The sequence below is a fragment of the Carcharodon carcharias genome, chromosome 14, assembly GCF_017639515.1.
Source record: "Carcharodon carcharias isolate sCarCar2 chromosome 14, sCarCar2.pri, whole genome shotgun sequence".
In the NCBI taxonomy this organism is placed as follows: domain Eukaryota; kingdom Metazoa; phylum Chordata; class Chondrichthyes; order Lamniformes; family Lamnidae; genus Carcharodon; species Carcharodon carcharias.
This window is the reverse complement of record NC_054480.1, coordinates 142,253,162-142,279,583: the sequence shown is the minus strand read 5'-3', so window position 1 is coordinate 142,279,583 and position 26,422 is coordinate 142,253,162. Positions and strand designations below refer to the sequence as shown.

Sequence of the window (26,422 nt, the reverse complement as noted above, 5' to 3'; positions counted from 1 at the left end):
TACCCAACAAAGTGGAAAATTGCCAGATAAGTGCTATCCACATAAAGCAGGACAGATCCAATCTGGCTAATTATTGCTCTATCAGAAAACTCTCAGTCATTAGAAAAGTGATGCAAGGTGTTGTCAATAGTGCTATCAAGTGGAATTTACTCACCGATGCTCAGTTTGGGTTCTGCCAGGGCCACTCGATTCTGGACCTCATTACAGTCTTGGTTCAAACATAGATAACACAGCTGAATTCCAGAGGTGAGGTGAAAGTAATGGCCCTTGAAATCAAGACAGCATTTGACTGCAGCATCAAGGAGCTCTAGCAGAACTGAAATTACATATATGCTGGTGAATCTCAAACATGTTTAAAAGAATAGACGTGTAGCATTGACAGAAGCTATAGCTTAGCAATATGTAGTTTGGGTTCAAATTCCATTACAGATGTAAGCATGTAATCTAGGATGACAAGACAGTGCAGTGCTGAGAGTATACCTTTGTAATTACTGTCAAACTTCACTCCTTAAATCTAAAAGTAAGTCTGATTTTTATTTAATCTGATTTTTCTCTTTTACAGGTCTCCCAATGTAAGGGCTCGTAAGGGTAGCTTCAATGCGAACGAGTTTGCTTCTAATACTGCAAACGAGATGCAGTCCCAGTCCTCCATGGATGAGCCAGGCAGTCCAGAGGGAGGGTCGACTCAGAAGGAAGCACGAGGTGGAGGTATCACCGAGAGACGAGGTAAACCTTAACACTTGGTTATATTGTCCAGTCATATTGATTTGTGGTGAAATGTTTACAACTAAAGTTCTACGCTAACCCTTCACATCACTTACAGTTTAAGCATAAGTCAGCAATCCAGATTGCAAAAATAATAATATTGTTTAGTAGTTTATGTCCATGTTTGATTGTAGGATTAGATTTTTATTAGTTGAATAGAAAGACCTCTCTAACAGAGTAACGCAAATCAAGATTTCACAGTATAACTCTACAGGGGGAAAAAAAAAAGCAGAAAGGAACATTTTCTCTTAGTTCACAGAAAGTCCCACTGCAGTTTAGTTGTTTGTGTCAGTCACTGACTGTGCTTAGTATATTTTGAACTTAATGATGTGGGGTAGCTGTTGGAGTTTTAGTTTAACTACAATGTTAACTATGATGGGGGCCAGTTAGCCAGATGGCTAGCATGTGGTTCAGAATAATGCCAACAGCGCAGGTTGAATTCCCATTGCGGCTGAGATGGACTTGGAACCTGTCCCTCACCCTGTCCTTGCGAATGGAAGGCAATGGCAAACCACCAATGAAAAAGAGCTAAGAAGACAGCTCAGTATTACAGGACACCAATGAACCTGGTGGGTTTTTACAACAATGGTCATCATCAGACTTTTAATTCCAGATCTTTATTGGATTCATATTTCACCGTCAGCCGTGGTGGGATTCAAACCCGAGTATTACCCTGGGTCTCTGGAAGGCTAGTCCAGTGACAATATCCACAGTGCCACCACCTCCCCATTTTCCTGCACTATCCTCGTATCCCTTGATGTTTTTAATTATAGAAATGTATCAATTAAATAAATAATTTATCTGATGCTATAGTCAGGTTCTAGGATATTCCTCTCAAAGTGTTCAGCTAATATCTTACTGTTTGAGAAGGGAAAGTAACCAGAAGAGAGAACACATTATATGTCATTTAAATTCCAAAGAGTAACTTCAAAGGTCATCTTGCTGAAGTTGCAGTTACTATAAGGGAACATTGGTGTAAAGAATTCATTTATATTGTATATATAAATAGAAAGCAATGGAAAACTATCAGTGTCTCCACACACTGCAAAAATGGGAGTTCTGTGAATTGACATCAATCAAACTGACGTTGTGACATGACAGGGCTATTGTTGACCTATAATTCTGAGATATCCTGGCATTAACCTTCTGTCAGATGCTACGCAGCTGATGATCATGGAAAACTTTGATGTAGCAAAGTATCCAAAGCATTGCCCACATACAGGCAGGGTGATGAGCCATCAGTCCATTAGTAAACTAGTCAATATCTTTGTACATGACTGTGGACTTCTCATCTTGAGTATGAAATATACTGTCTTGTTTGCCTATTGCCACCCCAGTGCTTAGTTTTCCTTGAACCAATGGACTTGAAAAATAATGTGTAATAAAAACGGGAAATTTTGGAACAGTACAGCAGTTTATTTGGGATCTGAACAAGAAATATTTATATTTTGGGTGGGGTCCCTCATGAGTTCTCAATGATGGCCCCCTCAATGCTACCAATCTTTCAGATAATGCAGAATGTATTATATTTTACATTTTTTTTTCAGGTCTTTCTTATTAATTAATACATTCTAATACAATATCTTGTATAGAACTGTAATTAATGAAAGAGACTATAGGTTGAAGAATTAATCTAAAGCTAGATCAGATGCAAAACATTTCTCATGCAATTGAAGTTTGTGCTGTAGAAATGAAGAGGGAATTGTTCCATATGAACCTGTGCAAAGCAGGACGGGCAAAGACCCTTAGACTCATCAAGAAACATCATAATCATGTGCAACATTTGCCCACCCCTTCAATATTCAGCTTCTCTGAAAAAAAAACTTAGGGCCAATTTAGGAAAAACTCTTGAGAAATTCTTCTCCAACTCCCTGAGGCAAACAAGCAAAACTCTCAGGAAGACCATGAAAGTTCAATACTCAGGGTCATCCCAGCTAACTGACAACGTGTCTTCTATAACTGGAAATTTCCTCTTCACTCAGGAATTTGGCTAGCAGATGCATACTATATGTTTCAGTAGTCTGCTGCAGTGGGTGATGATACTCTGAAGTGAAATACTTCCTGGCATTCAACGCAACTTATTTCCTGAGGACTTTACGAGCCTCCCATCCCTATCTATCTCAAATAGTGACCTACTGTAACTGAATTCAGCCACTTCAACATTGTAAAATTCCTATTCATAATCCCTCTAAAACATTACATTGATTAGTCTTAACTCTTGGAGCCTGTCCTTATAACTAATAAGAGTGCTAATGTTAGGTAGCAATTTAATAGCCTGCTCCAGATCAAGTACCTTGAGAGCAACATGGAAAAAATTTGGTCTTAAGCGCAATTCTGCTTATGTGATGTCATGCTAAAAGCTATTGTAGACATTCCTGCTAAACTATTAATTAAAGTGTATATAAGTGAAGCATTTAGTTTAAATAAAATTTACTGTCCTTGTATAAACATTCATAAACTTAGAACACATGTAAACAAATTGTAAGTTGCAGTTATATCATACTGAAGTGTATTAAGCACCTTGGTTATTCTTCAACTAAACACCGAATGAATGGAGAAAATGGATACCCAGGAAGGATTGAGCCAGTGCTCATATTGAAGGGTGTCCCCATGAGGTTATAGGAGTGAAGATCAAACATTATATAACAGTCAAACCCTGAGTCAGATTACTTCCTTGTAATCTTTGCTTTGTATCCATTTTTTAATACCTGTTTCATAAAACTTTAGAGAAGAGCAGGTTTTTTTCTTTAGTTCATGAATATGAGAGTCATTCTGGAGATTGAGAACCGTGCTAATGCTCTTATTGAAGGAGCTCTGACCTGCAGTTGTTAACGGAACAGTACAATCAGAATATATGAGGTTGAATTAAAGTTAAGCGTTTTAAAAGTGTACCTCATTGCTTGTATCTTGAAAGAGTAAAAAGCAGGAGGTGAGAGTTAAGGACAAGTTTTCTGTGTATGAGAATTCTAACTAATACGTGAATCTGCTTCTAAATTATTTCTCCTCAGGAGTCCGCAGTCACCAGGTGCACAAATCCTGGCCCACTACTATGAGTGATGCAGACAGTGTTGGAGGAGGCAGTGGCCTGGATTCTCCTTCTTCTACAACAGGTAGGATTACCAATCTTTGACTGAAAATACTTTTAAAAATGAATTGAAATGATATAGAAGTAGACTGGGTTTACATAATCCAGTTCATTTTACTTTAATTTATTCAGTTTTACACCTTCGCTTCCCATTGCCCCTTTCAGCACATTATTCTCTTCCTGCCAAGAGGTTGGTCCATGGGCATTTAATGGTCCATAAAAGTGTCCATTAGTCATGCGTATTCCTGGTGCAGGACAGACCCCTGCTAGTGTCTCCTGTGATCCAGAGCACAGTGCCTCATAATCTTGGAACCTCTCAAAAACTTGCCAAAACTCAGCTGTCGAAGGAAGCCAAACTTTAGCGACACTGAAGATCAAAGTTTACACATGGGCTGCCCAAATAGGAGTTCAGTGCTTTGCTACTTCACCCATCGCATACTATTTAGGCCCCAGCTTGTAGTCATCTAGACAAAAGAAATACTTTAGGATGCAAATTGTATTAACATGTTTGTTTTCCAAGCAACCTAACACAGAGGTATGGTATTCAAATATGCTTTGTGTTTAGTTCATTCTCACGTGGGGAATTCGACTGCATTTCTGTGTTATGATTCCTGTACAGATGAATAACTTTTTTTTTAAAAAAAAAAAGAGAATTTCCCAGTGACCAACAGAAAGAATCACAGGACAGGATCTCACTTTTTAAGGCTTTTACTGTAGAAACAAACTAAAATCAACATAGACTAAACATACAGGCAACTAATACCACCAAGCTAAAGTAAAGGGAACTGTGCATTAATTAAATTATGACAAGTTTTAACTTCACGCCAAGCTTTCGATAGAAATGTGGCCTTAAAGATTAAGTAACAAATTCTTCCCAGCTTTCCAGAAGGCTCCCTTCTGCCTGCCATGTCAGGTCAAGCCTTCCAGTATCCTTCGAAAATTGCTCCACTCAGCCTTCCGAGTATCTCCAACTGGCTTCCACCAGTTGGGCTCAATTAGGTGACTCCTTGTTCCTTAAACCTGCAGCGTTCCCTTTCTTCAAACAGAGATCCAGATCTCGGCAGCATCTTTGCTTGGTTGCTAATACAAAAACAGTCTTTTCCTCTGTCTTTCACAGCTGTAGCTGTTTCTGCCTCTCTCTCTCTCTCTCTCTCTCTCTCTCTCTCTCTCTCTCTCTCTCTCTCTCTCTCTCTCTCTCTCTCTCTCTCTTTCTCCATGTTTCTATGTCTCCGTGTTTCACAAAGCATCTGTCCCAGGTGTGAAACCTGTCACTTGGGCCTTATCCATCCTGCCAGCTGAAACAGGCATAAATAGGCAGCTGGCCAGCTGTTGGCTGGAAAAGATCACATGGCCAAAAGCCTGTCCACTGGCACTTGGGTAAATTGCTGGGAGGGGCGGGGAAGGGGTTGTGGGGGGAGCCTGGGCCAGCAGAGGCCCATAAAACCCTGGTGGAGCCCAAAGAAGCACCCCCACCCTACCTGGCCCTGCCACTATGGGCAGAATTTTGCCCTCGGTTGGCGGGTGGGCTACACCAGCTTGGCGGTGGGCGGGCAGCTGAACTCCTGCTGCTGAAACGGGGCCCGCCGCCATTTTGAGTGGGCGGGCCGATTAAGGCCCACCTAGCGGCCTGCCCGAGGGGAAGCGCTAAGCGCTTCCTGTGCAGGGGGTGGAGGGATTCCCCATCTGTTACTGCTCCCTGAGACGAAGTGCTGTCTCAGGGAGATTAGTGACAACTTAAAAATCATGGAAAATAGAAAAATATAAAAATCGTTAACATGTCCCCTCATGTGACAATGTCACACGAAATGGGACATGTTTATAAATCTCACAGAAACTTTATTAAAGTTTTTAAAAACGGACATGAAACTTCATCCCGCCAGTGGATGAGGTTTCATGTATTATCAGAAGCTGCTGGGGCTCCTGGCCTGTCCGCCAGCCTTGAGTTTGGAAGGGCAGGTCATTAATTCGCTTAATGATCCTGTCAATGGCCTCAATTGGCCATTGACAGGTCGGCGGGCGGACAGCTGATCTTGCCGTGCCCCCACCTTCCTGAAAATTTAAAGGTTTCTCCCAACGTCATCCCGCGTCATTTTCCCGTCGGCAAGTGGGCCCCACCCCCATATCGCCGATGGTAAAATTCTGGCCTATAAGTTTAAAACTTACCTTACAGGGCCTGCACCTCTCCCCTGGTGGGTTGTACTGGGTGGGGCAGCAGTGATTGGCTCCATCTTCAATCAGCAGTTAAAATGCCAACAGGGTCCAAATGACGTTATTGAACCCTGATTTGCATTTATTAACCAACTTAACATTTCAGTCAGGCAGGCACCTCTGTTGTCCAAATAAAGGGCTCCTTTACAGCGGGCATGGGTAGGTAAGTTTTCATGGGCGCCATTAAGAGGTGCCACTCTGGGACAGGTGGTCAGCAGCAGCTAGAGGGGAGAGCAAGAGGAGGACTCTGGGACAGGTGGTCAGCAGCAGCTAGAGGGGAGAGCAAGAGGAGGACTCTGGGACAGGTGGTCAGCAGCAGCTAGAGGGGAGAGCAAGAGGAGGACTCTGGGACAGGTGGTCAGCAGCAGCTAGAGGGGAGAGCAAGAGGAGGACTCTGGGACAGGTGGTCAGCAGCAGCTAGAGGGGAGAGCAAGAGGAGGACTCTGGGACAGGTGGTCAGCAGCAGCTAGAGGGGAGAGCAAGAGGAGGACTCTGGGACAGGTGGTCAGCAGCAGCTAGAGGGGAGAGCAAGAGGAGGACTCTGGGACAGGTGGTCAGCAGCAGCTAGAGGGGAGAGCAAGAGGAGGACTCTGGGACAGGTGGTCAGCAGCAGCTAGAGGGGAGAGCAAGCGGAGGACTCTGGGACAGGTGGTCAGCAGCAGCTAGAGGGGAGAGCAAGAGGAGGACTCTGGGACAGGTGGTCAGCAGCACCTAGATTAGAGTGTGAGAGATGGACTGTGGGACAGGTGGTCAGCAGCAGCTAGAGGAGCTGGGAGTCGAAGAGGAGTTGGGAGAGCAGGGGTGACTGAGGGAGTTTGGTAAGGAGAGAACGAGTTGATCCTTTGAGTACGGCTGGGTAAGCATTTATTACTTTTATTGCTTATAGTTTTTAAGGTCCCATTTTGTGGTTCATCATTTGTAGGGGCTATATTCTGTAACAACGAGGAGCAGGGAAGAAGGGCCCGAGAGTAAATGATATTAAGTATCTTCTAAAAGGTTTAATTTAATTTAAAGGGGCAAGTTATGGCAGGAGCGCCATGGTGTGCTCCTCCTGCTCTGTGGGAAGCCGGGCACATTTCCAGTGCCCGGGACCAGCATGTGTGCGGCAAGTGTCTCCAGCTGCAGCTCCTGGAAGCCCGGGTTTTAGAGCTGGAGTGGCAGCTGGGGACACTGTGGAACGTCTGCGAGGCGAAGAGTATCGTGGATAGGCATGTATAGAGAGGTGGTCACACCGCAGGCTAAGAGTCCACAGGCAGGAAGGGAATGGGTGACCACCAGGTAAAGCAAGAGGACTAGGCAGGCAGTGCAGGAATCTCCTGTGGCTATTCCCCTGCAAAACAGATATACCGCTTTGGATATTGTTGGGGGGAATGGCCTCTCAGGGGAAAGCAGCAGCAGCCAAATTCGTTGCACGGCAGTTGGCTCTGCTACACAGGCGAGTAAAAAGTGTGGGAATGCAATAGTTATAGGAGATTCAATTGTAAGGGGAATAGATAGGCGTTTCTGTGGTTGCAAATGAGACTCCAGGTTGTTTTGTTGCCTCCCTGGTGCTAGGGTCAAGGATGTCTCAGAGCAGCTAGAGGACATTCTGAAGGGGGAAGATGAACAGCCAGTGGTTGTGGTACACTTTGGTACAAAACAGGGAATTATAGACCAGTCAGCTTGACGTTGGTAGTGGGGCAAATTCTAGATCCATTATAAAAGATTTAATAGCTGAGCATTTGGAAAACAGTGGCAGAATCGGACAGAGTCAGCATGGATTTATGAAAGGGAGATCATGCTTGACAAATCTACTGGAATTTTTCGAGGATGTAACTAGTACAGTTGATGAGGGGGAGCCAGTGGATGTGGTTTATTTGTACTTTTTCAGAAGGCTTTCGACAAAGTCCCATATAAGAGATTGGCGTGTAAAATTAAAGCGTATGGGATTGGGGAAAGTGTATTGAGTTGGTAGAAAACTGGTTGGGAGACAGGAAACAAAGAGTAGGAATAAACGGGTCTTTTTCCGAATGGCAGGCAGTGACTAGTGAGATACCGTAGGGATCAGTGCTGGGACCCCAGTTATTCACAATATATATTAATGATTTAGATGAGGGAATTAAACGTATTATCTCCAAATTTGCAGATGACACAAAGCTGAGCGGGAGGGTGAGCTGTGAGGAGGATGCCGAGATGCTTCAGTGTGATTTGGACAAGCTGACTGAGTAGGCAAATGTATGGCAGATGCAGTATAATGTGGAGGTTATCCATTTCGGTAGCAAAAACAGGAAGGCAGATTATTATCTGAATGGCTATAAATTGAGAGATGGGAATGTGCAACGAGACCTGGGTGTCCTTGTACACCAGTTGCTGAAGGTAACCGTGCAGGTGCAGCAGGCGGTAAAGAAGGCAAATGTTATGTTGGCCTTCATAGCCAGAGGATTCGAGTACAGGAACAGGGATGTCCTGCTGCAATCGTACAGGGCCTTGGTGAGACCACACCTGGAATATTGTGTGCAGTTTTGGTCTCCTTATCTGAGGAAGGATGTATTTGCTATAGAGGGAGTGCAGCGAAGGTTTACCCGACTGATTCCTGGGATGGCAGGATTGACATATGAGGGGAGATTGAGTTGATTAGGATTATATTCACTGGAGTTCAGAAGAATGAGGAGGGATCTCATAGAAACCTATAAAATTCTAACAGGACTTGACAGGGTAGATACAGGAAGGATGTTCCTGTTGGTGGGAGAGTCCAGAACCAGGGGTCACAGTCTGAGGATATGGGGTAGACCATTTAGGACTGAGATGAGGAGAAATTTCTTCACCCAGAGGGTGGTGAGCCTGTGGAATTCATTACCACACAATGTTTTGGTCTCAACTACATTCTATGTTTTCAAACAGGAGTTAGATATAGCTCTTGGGGCGAAAGGGATCAAAGGGTATGGGGAGAAACTGGGAGCAGGCTATTGAGTTGGATGATCAGCCATGATCATAATGAATGGCGGAGCAGGCTCGAAGGGCTGAATGGCCTACTCCTGCTCCTAGTTTTTATGTTCCCACTGGGAGTGGTGAGTTAAAATTGCCCCCCTTCTTGCCTCCTTTTGTGTCATTCCAAAGTGGGCGCATTTCTTGTGTCTAAAGAATGAATTTCTACAGGTGTTGTCATAAACATGTCTTCCCATCAGGGGAGAGTGAACAGCAAAGGAAGGAAAATGGAGGTGTAATATAAAAAAGTAACACATTTTAAAAAGTGAAACAGCCAGCTGAAACCATCCTTCATACCTGAAACCAAAGAAGGACATCAAAGATTTGCAATTATAAAGCCCATATAGCCTCCTGTACCATCAATAGCTGAGCGACTGGAAAATTTTCACACATTAGGTTCAGTTATTTGAAAACACTTGCAAGAGCACAAACATCTGATATCTAGAAATGCACATTGGGCGCGTTTTCATGATTGAATTCCATTTCCTGTGTGTTTATCTGCTACTTGTGACTAAAATATTTTTAACAAATGACATCAACAAGATTTTTATCTCCCAATATCTCAATCCATAGGTGATTTTTCTAGAAAATTGCCCAGGATTCCGTCCTCAGGTGCCATATCTTCTACAGAGGATGTAGAGGATAAAGACGGCAGTACAAACTTTGAGCAAAGTAAGTTAACTGGAATTTGCTTCCGAAGACAGAATACAGAAGCTTAGATTATACTGTGTCTAGTATCAAGGGTGTAAGACAGCAACATTAGCACCCACTTGAACTACTGTAACTGTCCAGACACAACAGCTCCAACAATGAATCATTTGCCCAATACTGTACTGAAGTGTTAAGTTAGATTATGGCCCCAAAAATCCACAGGGGTTGATGTTCCAAAGTAGGTACCAGGAACCTCCTCTGCTGACCAGGGCGGAGGTTCCCTGATCCCAATACTAATGGTGGGCACCCACACCACTTGGGCTACATCTTGGGCATCCCCCCCCACCCCCCACCCCCGCCCCAACCACCACCACCAGTTGGGGAGCAAGTATTCCTGCTCTGGGACAGGAGGTGGGGAGCAGGGGATGGCCCTTTTATAAGGGACCTCAAAAAAATTGTGAAAAATATTCTCAGATTTATGGGGTTGTGGGCTGTTGAGACATACTGGCATCAGCCCGAAGAAGTTGGTGTGCCTCATTAAAGCCAGTTTATTGTTAATGCCGCTCACAGGCTTTGTATTGCCCCCAACCAAAATTAACAGCGGTGAAGCAATTTTACATAAAGGTAAGCACCAGCCTGATACAGAGCAACCAGTTTTGACTTTGGAAAAGAAATTTGTCTGATGCTTTTTTTTTAATGAGTAGTTGATTTATTTTTCCAATAGGCATCAACGGGATGGCTCCAGAAATTGCAGTATCCACCGGCCCTTTCAAAAACGTGGGCCTTTCAAAGGCTGCACAAACACATCGCCTCAGGAAACTTCGCACACCATCAAAATGCAGAGAGTGTGACAGCTATGTTTACTTTCAGGGGGCTGAGTGTGAGGAAGTAAGTAACGTGGAATCAAGGTACTAAAAGAAGCTCTGGAAACTGTTATTCAGTAGTGCATGTTAGAGCTAAAGTGAAACCTGTCATTGTCCCCACAATAAATATTCCTGTTAATCCTTTACACAAGTCACATTACACACTGGTGTAATGGGTTTTTAACCTTATTAGTGTTTTGCTTTATATTCATTCATGGGATGTGGGCGTCACTGGGTAGGCCAGCATTTATTCCCATCACTAATTGCCCTTGTTCAGGGTCAAACCACATTTAAGAGTCAACCACATTGCAGAGTTCTTTCCCTAAAGAGCATTAATGAGCCAGTTGTGATTTTACAACCAGCAATGGTTTCATGGTCATCATCATCATTCCAGATGTTTTTTTAAAATTGGATTCAAATTTCACCATCCACTGTGGTGGGATTTGAACCCTGGTCCCCAGAGCATTAACTGCTGGTTTAGTGACAATACCACTATGCCACCACCTCCCTTACAAGGGGCAGTTGACTGCCGTGTTGCTTTTTTCTTCATGAGGCCTCATCTGTCTGATCAGGTAAATACTAAAGGTCGCTTTGAACTGTTCATAGCTCCAAGCAGTTCTCCCCAAGTGCCAGTCAACATTCCTCCCTCCACCAACATCATCAAGACAGATTAATTGTCTCATCTGTCTCATTGCTGTTTGTGGAACCTGCTGGTGGAATTTAATTCAGTTAACACATCTGGAATATAAAGTCCGCTCAATAATAGCGACAATTGTAGCTGTCATCAGTTGCTGTAAAAACCCATCTAGTTGGCTTCTTTTAGGGGAGGAAATCTGCCAGCCTTACCTGGTCTGGCCTATCTGTGACTCCAGAGCAAAAACAATTTGGTTGACTCTTAACTGCCCTCTGAAATGGCCGACCGCTCAGCCCAAGGGCAATTAGGGATGAGCAACAAGGGCTGGCCTTACCATGATGCTCACACCTCATGAAAGAAGAAAGTAAAAGAACGAGTACCACAAGTTAATCCCCCTCAAGTGAATATAGTGCAAATTTTTTTTCCAGTTATTAACTGCGGTGTAATGTACCCTTGCAGTGCAACCTGGCTTGTCACAAGAAGTGTCTGGAGACATTGGCGATTAAGTGTGGACACAAGAAGTTACAACGGAAGCTGCAGCTGTTTGGCAGGGAGTTTGCCCAGGCTGCACGTGACAGTCATGATGGAATCCCATTCATCATCAAGACATGCATCTCCGAGATTGAGAGGAGGGCTTTGAGTATGAAAGTAAGTAAGTCCTCCGCAATCCAGGAGCTGACTGTGAAAACCAACCCCAAAACCACCATGTTATATCAATTCCAGAGGCGGTTTAACGCAGACTATGCATGGTATCACACCCAAAGCCCTAACTTGGTTCCTGGGATGTAGAACACATTGGAAATTAGTGCTTGCTCATTAGCCAGTAAGATTGAACTGTTTTAATAAACTATTACTCATCATTGCTGCCAATCCTCCTTCTGTCTCTAGGGATTAAAGGCCGGCCTTCAGGACACTTCTGCAAACAACCCAGGGAAAAGGGCTTATATGGGCAATAAAACACACATAATTAAAATAAAACATTTCTTTGCATTTATTTGTTTGAGTTATAAAAATATTGGACATGGGGAAAACAGCAGTTTGACCAACAGGCAAGAATTGCCCAGCCGGATGATGAGTCTATTTAAAGAAAACGTTGTTTGAGATGATTAACACACTTTATTCAAAGGGCCTTAAAATTACTCCATCGAGTTTGCACTTAAACCCGTAATTCTTCTGATTTGCTAGGAGACCTGGTAAGTTTATACCTCCACGAAAATAGCAGAGGAAAGTTTCCACTTATTAATAGTTCATACCTTAGTTATGCTAGGGCTATAGTCATTTTAAGGTATTTATACGATTGATGAGATTGTATTTTCCTACGTTGTGGCTGGGATTTTCTGGCCCCACCCGTAATGATTCCCGCCAAGTGTGAGACCGGAAAATCCTGGCCTGTGCTTCTTCCAGTATTCTGGCGTCTCGTTTTCTTGTCTTCAATCTCTTGTCACGCCACCCTTGTCCTTTTACTGAGCCCCCACCATCTTATCTCCAAGCTTTCATTCTCTGATTCCTGCTACAAAGGAGTTAAGGATGACTTGTGTTGCTGCACATCTAGAAAACCTTGGTAATCCTCTTATCTCTTTGACATTGTGTCTTCAGGGAATCTACCGTGTCAACGGTGTAAAGACCCGCGTTGAGAAACTGTGCCAGGCTTTCGAGAATGGAAAGGAACTGGTAGAACTCTCTCAAGCATCACCGCATGACATCAGCAACGTGCTCAAGCTATATCTGCGACAGGTAACAAAATGCCCTTTATTTCAAACAGCTGGTGCGCCTAGTCTCATTTAAGTGGGAATATCCCAAATATGTGAGAACATCTGAGGTTGGCCAACAGACTTATCAAAACTTCCCAATTTAATTTTTTCCTGAATATCTCTAAACGTTGAATACTATGGAAGCAACAATCTATCGGCAACACAGAAAGCAGCAATTAGCTTCACTAAGGCTCATGGCCTGGTATAAATCCTGAGTGCCAGGTCCCTGTTATTCTGAATCTCGTACAATTAGAAACAAAAACGGGAAGAAAGTGGGGGCTCCTGCCCCTGAAGTTGGTCCTTAACACAACCAATACGGCTTCTATGTGTCCACTTGCACCATTTTGTTATACAAATCAACACTTATCACAATGGCCATTTCTAGGTCCACATTAGATTGTTCAACACATTTTAATGCACAGAACCACATATGAAACTCTACCTTTATTCTTGGGATGTAGATCACATTGGGGCTTATTGGCCAGTAAGATTGAATTATTTTATAAACTTATTACTGGTTAGAGCTGCCAACCCTCCAGGTGTCTCCAGGAATTAGAGACTGATCCATCAGGACATTGCAGTGAGCAACCTGCGGAAAATATTCAGGCAATAAAACAAGCACGTTTTTTTTAAAAACATGTCTTTGAATATTTTTGTTTGTTCATTATGTAAATATCGACTGTCAAAAATCATCCAATCAGGAAATGGTGAATCGATTCACTCTTTTTGATTGGTGTGGGAAGGAAGGGCTTCACAATAATGGACATGTCAGACAACCAATGGTTAGAGGTTGGTGGGCTGGTTGGAAGCAGAAGGTCAAGTCATAGAAACATCCAGGAATATGTCCAAGCAAGAGTTGGCAACCCTATTAGTTGCAAATAAATTTTGTCCAAAAAAAGGCTATTAAAGTCAATGTAATCCATGTGAGCATCTAATGTTAGCTTCCAGAACCTATTATGCTGTTCCGCCTCTATAATGATTTGATGGGCCTGGCCAAAGAGAGCCTGCAGGGCACTGGAGATGCAGGAAGTAAAGACTTGACAATCGAAAAGGAGTTATTGCTACTTGTGACAAGGCTGAAGGAACTGCTGAAGGACCTGCCGTCTGCAAACAGGGCCACGCTGCAGTACATCGTCAGACATCTTAGCAGGTGAGTGTAAATGTGACGAGTACTCCAGGTAGTTCCTAAATGTACCCTTAGCCTTAGTTCTATTAGTGATGAGGGGCAAAGGAAGTCTGGGTTTTGTAATGTTATCTGTTTGAGAGATTTGTTGCTTTCATTGTTTTTCACTTTAAGCGGTATTGTGGTGTATTTTTAAAAATTTGTCCTTGGGATGTGAGTGCCGGCGCACCAGTTTTCCAGCCGTCACCGGTGCTGGGGGCAGGTTCAGGGTCCGGGAAGGCCTTCCACTCCAATGCGGGGAGCAGGCAATTTGGCTCATTAAGAGCCTTGTTAGACATAAGCAATGGAAGCCAACTGGGATTTTTCAGTCGGCCTCCAGTTTCCCAAAGCAACAGGGGAGGCAGATAAACTGCCTGGAGGCAGTCAGAGGTCTTTTCTGTCGTTTGATGATGTCATGGCTGATCTTTATCTTAATTCCGTTTACCCACCTTGGGTTCCGTAACTCTTAATGCCCTTAACTGACAAAAATCCTATGAAGTTTCAATTGACCTAGGGGAGAGAGTTCTAGATTTCCATGATCCTTCCTGACATCACTCCTGAATGACCTGGTTCTAATTTCAAGATTATTCCCCCAGGTTCTGGACTTCCCCAGCAGAAGGAGTTGTTTCTCTCATTTTGGGGCAGAGTTTCTGTCAGGTGGTTCCCCTTTCCCACACCAACTGCAACTCATTTTCCTACCTTGCAGTCATTGGGCATACATGGTGGTCTTGTGGTGGGATTCCCAGCGTCAAGAGAAGAGGAGGCTGTGGGAGCCAGTGCAGAATCGTACAGGTCCTGCCACAGGGACATCTCCGGCAGCACCGGAAGATCCAATGAGGGAACTTGAAAGGCGAGAAGTGAAGAAAAATTCAAAAGTTCCAGTTGAAGGTCAATAATGAGGCTTTCAGCAGCCAAGCCTGTGGGACTGTCTGGAGGCAGAGAAGGCCACTACAAAACCCCTTCTTTCCAATTGGGTATTTACTGCCTCTTCCTGTGATCTACTGTCATCTGCCAAATGGCAGCCTCAGGAATTGGTGGCGTACAGGATAAGCCACTCATTCCCAAGTCCCATATCAACTCCCATCTCCGCACCCCCCCTTTCCCCCCCACCCCCCCAGCCCATCACTGTGGGTAGCAGCAGGGGCTGCAAACCCCGGCTGGGCAGTGAAGCAACAGTCATAGCCCACAATTTCTGATACTGCCCATTATGATCCCATTCAATTTTAGGCAGGATCATGAAAGAGAATATCCTCCAGTATCTTGAGATTGGGCATGGAGTAATGCATATTTATTATGTTTAGAATTTCAGAACTTGAACAACATAATAAGATGTCTCCGAGTAATCTTGGGATTGTATTTGGACCCACGCTGATGAGACCCAGGCCCACAGAGGCAACCGTGTCCTTGTCATCACTTGTTGACTACCCTCATCAGGCTCGCATTGTGGAAACGTTAATTATCTTCTACACAGACATATTTGAAGCTAAAGCAGAGTTTAACATGCCTTCAGATGAAGATACTGTGGATGAAACATCGGCAGCCGATGAGGTAAGTAATTTCTCTAAAATGTGAAAGCTGCTGCGGTGAACAGTCTAATTTCGTGAGGGTGCTGCAGAACCTTTCATTTAAAAACTCTTTTATTTTCTTGGGCTATAAACTATTCTGGAATAGTGCATTGTTTCCCTAAGAATTACACAATACAAAATGGGGAAATTTCCATTCATTATAACTGCTTCTTAGATTTGCATGCAATCATGTAATTGTTTGTTGAATAAGTTGCACAAGTTTAATTGCTGTTAATTGATTCATGCGATGCAAGGCTTTTCAAGATGTGATGTACAACATTATATAGGTATGGCTGGACTGTGGAAATCCTTTTATGGACTATACACAGCCTTGTGCGCTCAACCTAGCAGAGTAACAGAGAATTGTTGGCAGATGTGAAGGGAGTAATTAAAGTTGTTTTTAGCCAGCAGTTATTCAATGAAGTCACTCTGCTATTAACACCAAGAGGAGACTGAGTAAAAATAGCTTTATAATGTATCCATGTCTAGCAAGCTTGTCCAAGTACACTGTAAAACAAATAATAAATTAGATAAATTTAGACAAACATTGCTGGTAGTGGCGGAGATAGGATTAACTTCTCTCACATGCTGAATGAATAGAACTGCCACCTAATACCTTGACATTCAGTGGCATTGCTGAGTTCCCCACCATCAACATCCTGAAGGGGTCACCATTGACCAGAAACTGAACCAGACCAGCCACATAAATGCCATGGCTACTGGAACAGAGGTCAGATGTTGATCATTCCGGGGCACAGTTCCTCTCCTAACTCCCCAAGACTTCTCTTTCATCTATAAGGCACAAGTCAGAAATGTGATGCAATACTGTCCACTTGCTTGGTTGGGTGCAGCTCCATCAACCTTAAGAACTTTAGCACTTAAGTCTCAGTTAAAATACCAGGACTAATGCTACTGCAACCAGGAAGGCTAAAATATTTGCGAACATACGAAATAGGAGCAGAAGTAGGCCATTCAGCCCCTCAAGCCTGCTCTGCTATTCAATAAGATCATGGCTGATCTGTTTGTGTTTCAAGTTTAATAGAAGTGTTTAAAATTAGGATGCGCTGGGAATAGAGAGACTATTTTCGCTAGTGAGGAAGGATCATCAATTTAAAATAGTTAGAATGAGAACAAGGGGAGAGATTAGGAGGATACAAATTATTAAGAGTTGTTCAAGCCTGGAGTGCTTTGGCAAAGATGATGGTTTGGAGTAGAAACCATTGCATCTTTGAAGAGAAAATTTGTCTCAAAAGTTGAAATAGATGAAGGGGGAGAGAGCGAGGCTAATGACATTTGTCTTAGATTACTATAGACAGTTGCCTGATGACACAATAGGACAAATGGCCTCCTTCTTTGTTTTAAATTTCTATGGTTCAATTTTATCATAAGTCACAACCCCTTTAAAATACTTTGAGCCCTGTACCGAAATATGGTCAGAGAATATCACTGGAGCACACTAAGCAACCATTCATTAATGTCTCCAGTCTCTAAGATATGTTTTTGTCTTAGACCTTAACAGAAGATATTTTAACTGGGATTTTATTAATTGAATCTGTGTTTCAGAGAGGGTCTTCTGCAGCAAGAATGGGATCAGGGAGTGATTTACCTGACCTTGATGAATCAGCAGAGTTTGACAGAGATAGGCTGTACTCCGATGCACTCTGTGGTAAGTAAACAACAAACAGTCGTGCTTCATGTCAGAAGAAGTCAAGAAGGTGACTCCAGTATTATATTCCTCCTTCCTAACTGACTGTGCAATCAGAGCTCTACCTGTGGCCTGGATCAATATCAGCTCCTTACACTATTTCCACCTAGGCAATTTCATCTAAAATGTAGTGCATTTAGTTGCATGAATTTCCTACCAGCTACCAGGCTAACTTCAGATTTACTGAACAGTATTATGTACATGCGATAATTAACATACGCGCATGTTTTGCACGTCATGTCTTTGGGGAGAAGTTTTTAAACATCTTGATTTTATTGCTAATGTCTCACTTAATGGATGTTGTTTGATTCAAGCTATTTTAAAGCCGATTTCTATATGCCCAGCTGGTGGCTCACTGGTTTTACCCCATGGTTAACTCAGGCACGGAGACTAGAAAGATGCTGAGTTCGATTCCTGAGTTAAAATGAACACCCAGGGTAACAGTGGGATCTCTACAACCGATCACAGTGCTTTGGATTAGGAAGGGGAAATAGGAATGGATTCCCACTTTTCAGATCTGTGCCTGGTGATCCCTGCTGGAAGTACACAGTGGGTGCTGTTGAGGACATAAACTGGCTTAACTGTGATGCCTCTCTGGATAAGTAGTCTGCTAACATTCACTGGCAAGGCTCACACACAAGTAATTGCTACTTGGGCGAGGTACTGGAAACTGTCACAAAGTGCTATTCCAACCAGAGGTCAACCCATTAAGGGGAGGGGAAAAGAGAGGCAGAAATTGGTGTGAGAAGGATAAATAAAGCTTGGACTCAGTTTGTAGCATCAAGCACTGCTGGAAGTTATTGATATGCTTTTCTGTGAATTAGGAGGTGTGGGTTCAAGCCTTGAGCACGTAAATAAGGTTGACTCTTCAGTTTGAGAGATTGCTGCATTGTTAAGGGTGACTTCCTTCATGAGATAACGTAACAGAATCCCATGGTGCGATTTGAAAAACAGTGTGGAATTCTCCTGGTGTTCCACCACTAACACCAAAAATAAAACCTCACAACTGACAATCCAGCTCAAATTGCTGTCAGTGGGATTATCCTATTCACAAATTGGCTGCGGCATTTCCCACTGTAAATAGTGACTGTACTTCAAGAGTAACTAGATGTGAAGCTCTTTGGGACTCTGAATGTCTGCCAAGGTTCTATATAATGCACATTCTTTCAGTGAACCACAAGAGTATAGTTCTAGCTGTACTGGTTCATGACCTTCATCCGAAGCCCAAGAATTGTCCTTGATTCACTTGTAGGTGCAACCACAAGTATACACCAGGAAGTAGATTGTTGAACAAAGTGGAATTTTGCTATTTATCGGGATTCATTTCTTTGTGGTGAAGGTTTACTCGGGTTTGTTTGAAGTTGGAGAGGTTACCATGTGATAAAGAGCAAAGTCTTTAATCATGTATAAGTGTTTATAATATTGACTTCATCTTATTGTATTAATAGAAATTATTGGCAGTACTTTTCACTGATTTTGCTATTCTACACTATCAGCAGAATATTAACAACCTACTTATGTCATGTTTCAGAAAACTCTTTAGGATCAGAGAAGTCTTCAGAATCTCGTGAGCGCTCACTGGATTCTGACTTTGAGCTGGAAGATGGGGCACCTGAATGTGGTACTGGACAGACGGGGTGTGAGGAAGGGGTCCAGAGAAATCGAAAGGGACGTTTGCCAAAACAGGAGAGCGTAGCTAGCGCTGACGAGCCTCCGTTCTACAATGACCATGCAGAAGAAGAGTGCAATAGAGTCTCAAAACGGACTGATAAAAATCAGGCTCAGGGTTCAGATGCTGACGTGTCACAGACTGAGGGATCAGTGCCCGAAATGGGTGTCGAATGCTCTCTGGCATCACCTGAACAGCTAAAGAAAGATGGGCAGGGAAACCCTGGTGACGAGGAACTGGACCACGCGAGGAATTCCAACAGAAGTCTGGCAGATTTTAATACAAACCAGTCAAATAATGTGGACGGAAATAATTGGTTGCCTGTCCATTTCAGCAGGCCACTACACGTGAGAGAGCAGCGCAGTAAGTTGCCATGGCTACGAATGCATCATGGGAAAATAGACATTGGGCGTGAAAACCGGGACCCGGAATTTGTCTAATCGTATTTTGTCATAAGTTTGCTTTTAGCGTATAGTTTTCCACAAATGCTAAGATGCTTTTTTGTGGGTTATGGAAAGGATTGTATTCATGGTGGCAGTATATACAATCCAATTTCATGATTCTTTAAAGTGTTTGCTGGTTCTTATTTTGAGGCAGAGACTGTACCAATGATACACCTAGAGGTTATCTTGATTAAAATGTGAATTAGTTTGGCGAATTCAAAAATTGAAATCATTCTTATAATTTGCAAAAGTAATGCCATAATACAGTACTAACATTCAGTAGCAATTTACTTCAGGAGCATAATAAACACTGAAAAACTCCAAAAAGAGGAGGAACAGAAGGCCATTTTGGACATAACATACATTCAGCTACTTGTCCAGTCATTAATTACAAGCATCTACATCTTACGACTCTTGGAAAGCAGTTATATAAGGATCCTTTGAAGAACAATCAAAACCTTTTGCCATGACTGAGATGCAGATATCGAATAGCTGAAGCCAGTGCATTGAGCACTAGGAATGGATTTATCTGTTCTTCAACTTATTAAAAAAAAAATTTCCTTACACCGCCCCCTTAAAATTCTAGATTCATGGAGGGCATTGGCAGTGCTTTTCATAGTCGTTCTCCTTATGAATCTAGGCTATTCTGTCACATGGGGGCATCACAGACATGCCCAGTCCTGTCCTCATCCAATGTCAACAGACATCTGCTTTCCAAATGGGGTCATTCGATGGTGTTCAGGAGCAGAAACATGACTGATTTTGTTCCCTCCTCCTAACCCAAGAGTACTGCGAGCAATTGTTGCAATCACGTCTACCAGTCCAAGATACGATGAGAGAACACAAACCAGGGACTGAACTTGGATCTTCAGAGTTTCTGTGACTTGCTATGACATTAGGTGGTGCATTTGAGCATTTAGTGTGATTTTGACCATTTATGTCCAGAGCTCACCACCCATTCTCTGTGCCCAAATGTATTTTTTTTATTTCTTCCCAGTATATGGGCATCACTGGAGAGGCTGGCATCCATTATCCAACCCTAGTGGCCCTTGTGAAAACGGTGGTGAGCCACCTTTTCGAACCAATGCAGTCCGTGTGGTGAATGTACTCCCCCAGCGCTGACAGGTAGTGAGCTTCATGTTTTTGCCCTGATAACAATGAAGGAATGGTGATATATCCAAGTCAGGATGGTGTATGACTTCGGTGGGAAATTTATAAATAATGATGTTTCCATTCTCCTGCTGCCCTTGTCCTTCAAGATAGTTGAGTGTGTGGATTTCAGAGTAGCTAATGAAGAAACCTTGGCAAGCTTTTGCAGTAAATCCTGTGTAGATAGTGCACTCTGCAGCCACGGTGCATCGATGGTTCAGGAAGTGAATGTTGAAGGTGGTGGATGGGGTTTTAATCAAGTGGACTGCTTTGTCCTGGATGATGTTGAGCTTCTCGAGTATGGTTGAAGCTTCACCAATCCAGGCAAATAGAGATTATGTCACTTGTAGATGGTGGACAGGCTTTGAAGAGTTTGAAAGTGAGCCACTCAGAGTTTGACAGAGTTAGGCTGTACTCCATTGCACTCTGTGGTAAGTAAACAGCAAACAGTTGTGCTTCATGTCAGAAGAAGTTGTGAAGGTGACTCCAGTATTATATTCCTCCATCCTGACTGACTGAGCTCTGTTATACCTTTGCTCTACCTGTGGCCTGGATCAGTGTAAGCTCCTTACACTATTCCCACCTAGGTGATTTCATCCAAAATACATATAGTCCAAACCCCATAATGCTGTAATAGCTATGTGGTTGGTTCAGTAAGTTGTGTTTTTTTTTTATTGATTCATGGGATGTGGATGTCACTGGCTAGGCCAGCATTTATTGCCCATCCTGCCCCTGACTGCACTTAATCAGAGGATATTTTTAAGAGTCAACCACATTGGACTCTTTAGCCCATGTAGACTAGGTAAGGATAGCAGATTTCTTCCCCTAAAGGGCCCTACAACAACTTCATGATCATCACCATTAGACTTTTAATTCCAGATTTTTATTGAATTAAAATTTCACCATCCTACATGATGGGATTTGAACCCTGGGTCTCTGGAATACTAGTCTAGTGACAGCACCACTATACCACAACTTACCCTTTGAGGATATTGAATGTGGGAGATGATTATGCCATTGAATGTCAAGGTGAGGTTATTAGACTCTATCTTGTTGGAAATATCTTTATCTGGAACTTGAGTGATAAAAATGTCATTTGGCACTTATTAGTCCAGGCCTGGATGTAGCCCAAGTCTTATTGCGTGTGAGTGTCGACTGCTTCATTATCTGAGGAATTGCAACTGGACCTGAACATTGTACAATCATTGCAAACATATCCACTTCTGCTGATATGATTCAAGGAAGATCATTGAAGCAGCAATCAATAATACAGGAATAAAAACTAGTCTCAGTAACCATGACCATGAAACTACCCTCAATTGTCATAAAAATCCGCCTGGTTTACAAATGTTCTTTAGGGAAGGATATCTGCTGTCCTTACCGGCTCTGGACCCACAGCATTGCTGTTGACTCTTAACTGCCCTCTAAAATGGCCTAGTTGTAGCAATTAGGGATGGAGAACAAAAGCTGGTCTTGCAAGGGGCACCCACATCTCATGAAAGAGTTTAAAAAAAAAAAAGCTGAAGCTGGTTGATCCTGGGATGCTGCGATGAGGAATTCCTGCAGTGACATCCCAGAACCACAACAACAACCATCTTCCACTGCTCTAGGTATGTTTCCCACCATTGGAGAGTTTTCTGTCTGATTCATATTGCTCTGGCTGACCATACCCAGTCAAATGCTGTCTTGATGTCAAGGGGAGTTACTTTCATCTCATCTGGAACTCCCCTGATTTGTCCATGTTTGAATTAAGGCTGTAGAACCTGGCAGTGTCCAAACCAAGTATCGATCAGCAGGTTATTGCTGAGTACATACCACTTGATAGAACTGTCAATGCCTCCTTCCATGACTTTGCTGATGACTAAGGATAGGTCCATAATTGGTCAGATTGGATTTATCCATACTGTGGGGTAGTTGCTCACCTTGTAGCTGTACTGGAACAGATTGCCTAGAGTGTGAAGTAAAGTGGTGTCCTTTATAAATGACTTGCTAATGCTAGTCTCAACCAAATTGAAGAAAATGAAGAAAATATATAACTGAAATCTTTATTGCCTACAATTAATCAGGCATGCTGGACTTAGCATAGCTGTGCCTCTCTAAATACATCCTAAGTACATGGGAACAAGTCAACAGGATACAACAGCCAAAACTGGGATTCTTAATACTGGAAAAGAGATTAAATTTACCAGTATCATGTTGTTGTAAAACAAATTAAATTAATGGCATTTAAATTTCACAGCTGTAACAACAATTTATGAATATATTGAAATTATGATGGAGGAAATCCATTCGATTTTTAACCAATCTGCTCTAGTTTAAGAATGTATAATGACAAGAGGTTCTTTCTGAAGATTGTGCAGTGGGAACATTATTATAAGGAACACTGATTCCCTCCCAAAGAAAGCAAATTTACTTTTTCTAAAATCCAACTTCGCTTTATCCCACATGTTAAGTCTCTAGGCTAATTCTTAGGACTTGGCAGGTGCATGAAAGGAGCCCAGGATGATTGACCTTTTTTTTTCCCACCTTGCACCAACAACTTGCATTGATATAGTGCCTTTCACATATGAAAGCATCACAGGGCTCTTCACAGGGGTGCAAGCAAACATAATTTTCACAAGTCATGTGAGCAGATATTAGGACAGTGAAGTAAGATTTGGAGCATTTTAAAGGAGAAAGAGAGCTGGGAAGGTTCAAGGAGGGAATTTCAGAGCTCAGGGTCCAGCTAAGGCACAGCCACCAATGGCAGAATGATTAAGACCAGGGATGCTCAAGAAGCCATGATTTAACACACCACCTTCCATTGACAGGCGAGATCCAGGACTTTCTGTTTGTTGAAAAACACACTTTGTGACACTGTGATTTGGAGTAACTGGGGTTTAATGTCCCAATTTTCTGATGAAGGTCTTTCCCAAAAGCAACAACATGTCTTCCCTCTTTTCAGATGCTGACACACCTGCTGTGCATTTTGAATATCTGCTTTGTTTTCACGTTTTGCAATTGCATTTCATTAGTTTTCTATTTGAAAAGAAACATCTTTTCAAAGGGTTAGTATATTTCAGACTTTCCCATCTCCTATATGAATCACCTTATTTCCGGTTATACCACCAGCTTATGATGTACACTTACTGCCGTTAGTGAAGACCCTGTGAAATCATTGTCTGGGTTGACAAGTTAATCAATTAAAACAACCCTCATCATCATATGACTACATTTGTTGTATGGTATAAGGTGATTCAACGTCTGATTTTAATATAGCCTTTGATGAGCTTTATTGGTATTATGTAATGTTACAGCACATGTGTTCTTAGTACTTTTTCATCAGGGTATTGAGCAACTCTTTGGCATTGGTGCGTTGTGACTACATTTATTTTTGTTAATTTGCTTCCAATTCAAAGATACTGTGTGCAGGCAAATGAGCAGTTATGCAATGACATGTAAGTGTGCGTGTATGTGTGTACAACCTTACAGCAGCACAGCTGTATAATATTCAGCAGGATAGGTAATGTCATGTGTGAAAGCTCAATGATAGAATACAGTTTAATTCCCAGTGTACAATCGGTAGATTTGTATATATACAATAGAGAAGAGGGAATGAATTCTTTATTTTGTTCGACTTTTAATGGAAAAGCAATTGTTCTGTATAACAGGGTCTGTTTTATACATTTTTACTTGATTATGTAAATATAGGAATTTTTTTCTTATATACTGTACTTGCATTCGTCTTGGATAAATGCTGAAATGGATTTATATTTCTTATTATATTTCAGTGTGATTAATAATGAATGTGTCCATCATTATTTATTCTCTGCCTGCATTGTTGTTACTGAATGTGTAAGACTCTAACCACAGAACCACATGAGGGTATTGCGCACAGCTATTGTAAGCATTGAATGCACCTTTCCAATACAGTCCACTGACATTTACAGAGTAAACTTACCAGCCTCTAATTCTGCCTTCTTTCCCATCCCAATTTTCATCGTTTCACCATTGTCAGCCATGTTTTCAGCTACCTAGGCCCAAGGCCTGGAATTCCCTACCTAAACCACTTCATCTCTCTTGTCCTTTAAGACACCATTTGAAACTTACCTATTTGGCCAATTTTTTTTTTTTGATGACCTATCTTCTAATGTTTGATAAACTGCCCTAAAATTTGCTTTAATAATTGTTTAAATACTGTGTTTTTTTTTTATTTGCTCTGATGCTAATTGAAATTTGGCATGTATTACTGTTGTGGTCCGTTCATCAAAGATACCACAGGAGACTCGGGTACAGGTTACGATCGTTTATTCGAGCAATTGCAAGGAGGGCACCATCTCAGTACAGCTTGAGACAGAACTCTGCTAAACTACGTGTTCATCATATTTATACATTATTGGTCACGTACAAGAACAGTTTCCAGATTTCGATCTTGTCAACATAGGTTTACATTAAACTTACAAGTCTGATGTCCCTATTTTGTTCTCACCCAGGCAGAGACCCTCCCTCATACCTAAACTAAGACAAGACCATCTGTTCTTTCCCTATCTGCTGTAAACAGGCTCAATCTTAGTTGTTTTCCAACCTAAGGCTCCAGTCTGACTCCCAATCTATCATATTTACATTCTGCTTCGTCCAATATGGCCTTGCTGATGCTTGCAAGCCCTGAGAATGTGAAAGGTTCAGCATTCTCTCTGTCACAGCCTGAACTTTAACTGTTAACTACTTAGCAATTGTGGTTTTGCATGCTGGGATATTTTAAGTCAAGTCACTTGACCATTACTGTATCCCTTTATTTCCCCCTTACAGTCCCCCCTGTTGGCCCTTGGCTTAGCCCAAGGTAGCCAACTACAGTGGTGTTGTCTGCTCCCCCACTTTACGCACCGCCACCCATTGATGCTGGCCAGTCATCCAGCTTTGGCACGTAAAGGGTACAGGTACTTGTCAAACCATCTGTGTCATCTGGTCCTTTAACTTGAACCTTTGGCTTACCAGATTCCTAGTTCACCTACTAAAATCCCCCCAATGCCACCTTTTTTGTGACCTCCGGGTGCGATGAATCAAGTATGTTCGATATATAATCAATATCAGCTGAAGTATGACTAGGGCCATGGGAGATAATCTGAATTCAGGAGTTTATCTGTACATTCGAGCCCCAATTCCACAGATCCTCCCACCAGGTGGAAGTATCTATTTGTTGAATATCTGTCTTTAAGGCTCTAACCTGTTGCTGCAGTGTATACTAAGTTCTGTATAACTGCTGAGCCTGTCGCCGAATCATGGTGAGATTCTCTGGTAATAGGAGAATTTCATAGAAGAACTGGTTCAAACACTGTGTCAGGTTATCCTTAAGGCTTTCCATGACCTGAATAGTAGTCGTTCCTCTCTTGTATATTTCAACCAGTTCCACCTTCCTTACCCTTGTTGGACCTGTGGGTGTAGGCACACTGATTATGGATGGAGCATATCCGGTTGTTCCCATACTGGATTCTTTCCTGCCACGTGGTGATACAATATCTCCCATTCCCTGCATATGCAACATGGGTCGTTTCTTTTGCAGCCCATATAGTTTCCATTGTACAGTTTGCTGCTGCTTTAAATCCAGTTAGCCTCATCTGTCTCATATATTGGGTGTGCATACTACTGTGGTGGCCTCTATCCTACACTCTCCTAATATGGTGCTAACTATATTCCCTTCTATGTCTACAGTATATGGTGGAATGACATGATACCTAATATAATAATCCTCCCATATAACTCCAATATTTTCTACGCTATATAATGTCCTGCTGGGCGTTGACATAGGTATGACAGGTATAATTAATATAA

The 26,422-nt window shown here is 42.4% G+C and overlaps 1 protein-coding gene across 6 annotated transcripts in view; it reads left to right on the top strand.

Moving 5' to 3' along the window:
• Positions 1–24,396, top strand: part of LOC121286884 (rho GTPase-activating protein 45-like) — a 191,983-nt gene extending 167,587 nt beyond the window's left edge. For all 6 annotated transcript variants that reach the window (XM_041204097.1, XM_041204096.1, XM_041204101.1 and 3 more), the window contains 10 exons: positions 563–726; positions 3,774–3,875; positions 9,596–9,694; positions 10,398–10,561; positions 11,630–11,818; positions 12,767–12,904; positions 13,863–14,071; positions 15,385–15,631; positions 17,212–17,314; positions 18,885–24,396. In XM_041204097.1, coding sequence (XP_041060031.1) covers positions 563–726; positions 3,774–3,875; positions 9,596–9,694; positions 10,398–10,561; positions 11,630–11,818; positions 12,767–12,904; positions 13,863–14,071; positions 15,385–15,631; positions 17,212–17,314; positions 18,885–19,462 — 1,993 coding nt within the window. In that variant the 3' untranslated portion in view covers positions 19,463–24,396. The remainder of the gene's footprint in view (positions 1–562; positions 727–3,773; positions 3,876–9,595; positions 9,695–10,397; positions 10,562–11,629; positions 11,819–12,766; positions 12,905–13,862; positions 14,072–15,384; positions 15,632–17,211; positions 17,315–18,884) is intronic.
• The last annotated feature ends 2,026 nt before the right edge of the window (positions 24,397–26,422 follow it).